General features: G+C 70.3%; 1 protein-coding gene across 1 annotated transcript; it reads left to right on the top strand.

Moving 5' to 3' along the window:
* Nucleotides 1-287: 287 nt before the first annotated feature.
* LOC121363174 (leucine-rich repeat transmembrane protein FLRT1-like) lies at nt 288-4217 on the top strand (the record flags this gene model as incomplete). The annotated part of the gene is made up of 4 exons (XM_041485307.1): nt 288-388; nt 569-1959; nt 2106-2584; nt 4008-4217. Coding segments are annotated over exons 1-4 (2181 nt in total), but the record flags the coding sequence as incomplete, so codon positions are not given.
* Nucleotides 4218-4253: the final 36 nt, after the last annotated feature.

The raw sequence follows: 4253 nt of genomic DNA on the forward strand, positions 1-4253 counted from the left end.
ACGTGGGGGGCACCTGGCACCTCTGCCAGCAGGTACGGCCACCTGGGCATCAGGTGAGGGGCACCTGGGGGGCACCTGGGCACTGTATCTGGGGCACCTGGGGCACCTGGCAGCTCTGCCAGCAGGTACGGCCACCTGGCACCTGGGCACTGGGTGAAGGGCACCTGGGGCATCATGTGAGGAGCACCTGGCACCTGGGGCACCTGGCTGCTGGGTGAGGGGCACCTGGGCACCGTACCTGGGGAACCTGGGGGGCACCTGGCAGCTCTGCCAGCAGGTATGGCCACATGGCACCTGGGCACTGGGTGAAGGGCACCTGGGGCATCTCTGTCACTGTGTCTGGGGCACCTGGCAGCTCTGCCAGCAGGTACAGGCACCTGGGCACCAGGTGAGGGGCACCTGGGCACCGTCTGGCACTGTGTAAGGGGCACCTGGGGCACCTCTGCCATCGTGTCTGGAGCACCTGGGACACGTGGACGTGTGCCCACGTGGAAGGAGAGTGACCACATCCACAAACCCGGGCACCGCGGGGGGGACCACCCCGCCCTCCGACCCCCGCGACCACCAGCACCACCATCACCATCATCATCCTCACCCTGCTGAGCCCCGCGCGCTCCTGCCCGGCCGTGTGCCGCTGCTCCGGCGGCCGCGTCTACTGCAACGACCGCGGGCTGACGGCCGTGCCCGAGGGGCTCCCTCCCGGTGCCACCACGCTGTTCCTGCAGAACAACCGCATCGGCGACGCGGGCATCCCGGCTCGCCTGGGCCGGCTGCCGGCGCTGCGGGTGCTTTACCTGTACGCCAACGCGCTGGAGCAGCTGCCGGCTCACCTGCCGCCGGCGCTGCGGGAGCTGCACCTGCAGGAGAACAACGTGCGCGGCCTCTGCCGCCGGGCGCTGGCCCGGGCGCCGCTGCTCGAGCGCCTGCACCTGGACGATAACTCGGTGTCGGCGGCCGGCATCGAGGAGGACGCGTTCGCCGAGAACCGCCGGCTGCGCCTCCTCTTCCTCTCCCGCAACCACCTGAGCAGCGTCCCCGCGGGGCTGCCGCCGGCGCTGGAGGAGCTGCGGCTGGACGACAACCGCATCCACACCATCCCGCTGCGGGCCTTCGAGGGGCTGCCGGCGCTGCGGCGCCTGGTGCTGGACGGGAACCTGCTGGCGAACCAGCGCATGGCCGACGACACCTTCAGCCGCCTGGGCAACCTCAGCGAGCTGTCGCTCGGTCGGAACGCGCTGGCGGCGCCGCCGGCGAACCTGCCCCGAGCGCGGCTCCGCCGCCTCTCGCTGGCCGCCAACGCCATCAGCCACGTGCCCGCCGGGGCTCTGGCGAGGATGAGGGCGCTGGAGAGGCTGGACCTGTCGGACAACAACCTGACCACGCTGCCCCGGGGGCTCTTCGACGACCTGGGCAGCCTGAGCCACCTGGGGCTGCGCAACAACCCCTGGTTCTGCGGCTGTAACCTGGCCTGGCTGCGGGACTGGCTGCGGCGCCGCGCCCCGCCGCGCCTGGAGGTGCGGGGGCTGCTGTGCCAGGCGCCGGCGAGGCTGCGGGGGCTGCCGGTGGGCGAGCTCCGGGGGGAGATGGACGCCTGCGAGAGCCCGGCCGCGGGTACCGGGACGTCCCCCGGTGCGTCCCCCGCCGCGTCGCCGGTGTCACCGGGAGGAGCCGCCGCCGCCGCGCCGGGGCTCTGGGTGCAGGCGGCTCCCGGGGGGGCGCTGAGGGTGCGGTGGCCGCCGGCTCCTCCCGGGGCGTCGCTGAGGTTGAGCTGGCTGCGGCCCGGGGGGGGAGCCGTGACCGAGACCTTGGTGCGGGGGGAGCGCGGCGAGTACGTGGTGCGGGCGCTGCAGCCCCGGGCCCCGTACCGGGTGTGCCTCGCCGCCCTGGAGCCCCCCGCCGCTCCCCCGCTCTGCGCCCAAGCCCGGGCGGGGGCGGGGACCCCTCGGAGCAGGACGAGCAGTGGGGGAGGGGGACACGAGGGGTGGGGAAGGGGGGGGTCACACCAGGGCCCTGCCAAGGTCACGCGGGTGTCACTCGCCACCCCCATTCCCCCACAGGGACCTCGGGGATTCCCCTCCGTGACGGGTGAGGGTCCCCCGTGAAAGCCCCGCCCCTTTCGTGCAAGCCCCGCCCCTTTCATGCAAGCACCACCCTCTTTGTGGGAGCCACGCCCCCGAGAACGCCTATTCCCAGCGAGACCTCCGCGCCGCCAGGGAGCGCGCTCCGTCTCCACCTCGCCCTCCTTTTTCCCCCTCTCCTGTCCTCTGTGACCTGCGCCGCTCGCAACCAATGGGAGAAGGGGAAAATTCCAGAAGTCCCAGAGGAACCCAGCCAATCAGCGCCCAGCGCCGGGAGACTCGCCCAATGGGAGCGCGCGGGGGCGGGCCGCGATGCCGGCTTCCGCCGGGGGGCGGCTCTGGGAGAGGGCGCGCCCCGCTGCGCGCGGCAGCCAATGGGAAGGCGGGAACGCGGGAGATCAGCCAATGGGAGCGCCCGCGGGGGCGGGCGGGCGGGGCGCGCGGCCAATGGGGCGCGGGGGGCGTGGGGCCGGGGGCGCTCCCGGAGCGGGGCCGGCTCCCAGCGGGTGTTGTGCGGTCCCGAGCGGGGCTCGGTGGTCGCTGCCGGGCTCGGGGCGCTCTGAGGGGACGGCGGGGCCCTGAGGGAGCTCGCGGGGGTTTGGCCTTGTCTGGGGGTCCCTGAGGGGTCCCGGGGAGCTGAGGGGTCTGGAGGGGTTTGGGGTCTCCGGGAGGCGCCTCGTTTCTCACGTTCTTGTTCTTTTTCCTTCCCTCCTCTTCTTCTTCGCCTCTCCTTCATCCTCACCTCCCTCATCTTCATCCTTCCGGCCTTGCTCACGCCTCTCGTTGCTCTCGCTCTTCTCCCTTTTCCTGCCACTTGCTCTCCCTTGCCTCTTCATCCTCCTCATCTTCCTCGCGCCTTCGTTATCCTCATCTTCCTCACACTTTGATTCTCATCTCCTTCACGCCTTCATCCTGCTCGTCCTTCTGACACCTTCGTCCTCCTCATCCTCCTCATCTTCCTCGCACCGTGCTGCTCCCGGCCCTTCGCTGTTCTCTCTCCGTCCTTTTCCCATGGCTCTCCTTCATCCTCTCCCGCTCCCCTGCCTCCTCTTCCTCCTCCTTTCCCGTTCTTCTTCTTCCTCACCCTCTCCCCGTTCCCCTACCTGCTCTTCCTCCTCCCTCCCCATTCCCCTGCCTCTTCTTCCTCCCTTTCCGTTCCCGTGCCTCCTCTCCCCGTCCCCTTGCCTCCTCTTCTTCTCCTTCTCCCGGTTCCCCTACCTGCTCTTCCTCTCCCCTGTTCCGTGCCTCCTCTTCCTCGTCCTCTCTCTCTCCCGTTCCCGTGCTTCCTCTCCCCATTCCCCTGCCTCCTCTCCCCATTCCCCTGCCTCCTCTTCCTCTCCCTCTCCCCATTCCCCTGCCTCCTCTTCCTCTCCCCATTCCCCACCCTGCTCTTCCTCTCCGCGTTCCCGTGCCCCGTCTCCCCCTCTTCTATTCCCGTTCCTCCTTTTCCTCTCACTCTCCCCTGTCCCGTGCCTCCTCTTCCTCACCCTGTCTCTCTCCCGTTCCCTCTCCCGTTCCCGCTCGGTTCCCTGTCCCGTTCTCTCTCCCGTTCCCTCTCCGTTCCCTGTCCCGTTCCCACTCGGTTCCCGGTGCCATTCCCTCTCCCGTTCTCTCTCCCGTTCCTTGTCCCGTTCCCGTTCCCTCTCCCGTTCCCTGTCCCGTTTCTCTCCCGTTCCCTCTCCCGTTCCCGCTCGGTTCCCTGTCCCGTTCTCTCTCCCGTTCCCTCTCCGTTCCCTGTCCCGTTCCCACTCGGTTCCCGGTGCCATTCCCTCTCCCGTTCTCTCTCCCGTTCCCTCTCCCGTTCTCTCTCCCGTTCCTTGTCCCGTTCCCGTTCCCTCTCCCGTTCCCTGTCCCGTTCCCTGTCCCGTTCCCTGTCCCGTTTCCACTCCGTTCCCGTTCCCTGTCCCGTTCCCGGTGCGCTCCCCGCAGGCTCAGGAGCTGAAGGAGCGGGGGAACCGGGCTCTGGCGGCGGGGGACGTGGGGGCGGCCGTGGGGCACTACTCGGCCGCCATCGCCCGGGACCCCAACAACCACGTCCTGTTCAGCAACCGCTCGGCCGCCTACGCGCGCCTCGGCGACTACAGCCGGGCCCTGGCCGATGCCTGCCGCACGCTGGAGCTGCGGCCCGACTGGGCCAAGGTGGGCAGGGGGCTCTGGGGGGCGTGGGGGGCTCGG

The sequence above is a fragment of the Pyrgilauda ruficollis genome, unplaced genomic scaffold, assembly GCF_017590135.1.
Source record: "Pyrgilauda ruficollis isolate IOZ18807 unplaced genomic scaffold, ASM1759013v1 scaffold1186, whole genome shotgun sequence".
Classification (NCBI taxonomy): domain Eukaryota; kingdom Metazoa; phylum Chordata; class Aves; order Passeriformes; family Passeridae; genus Pyrgilauda; species Pyrgilauda ruficollis.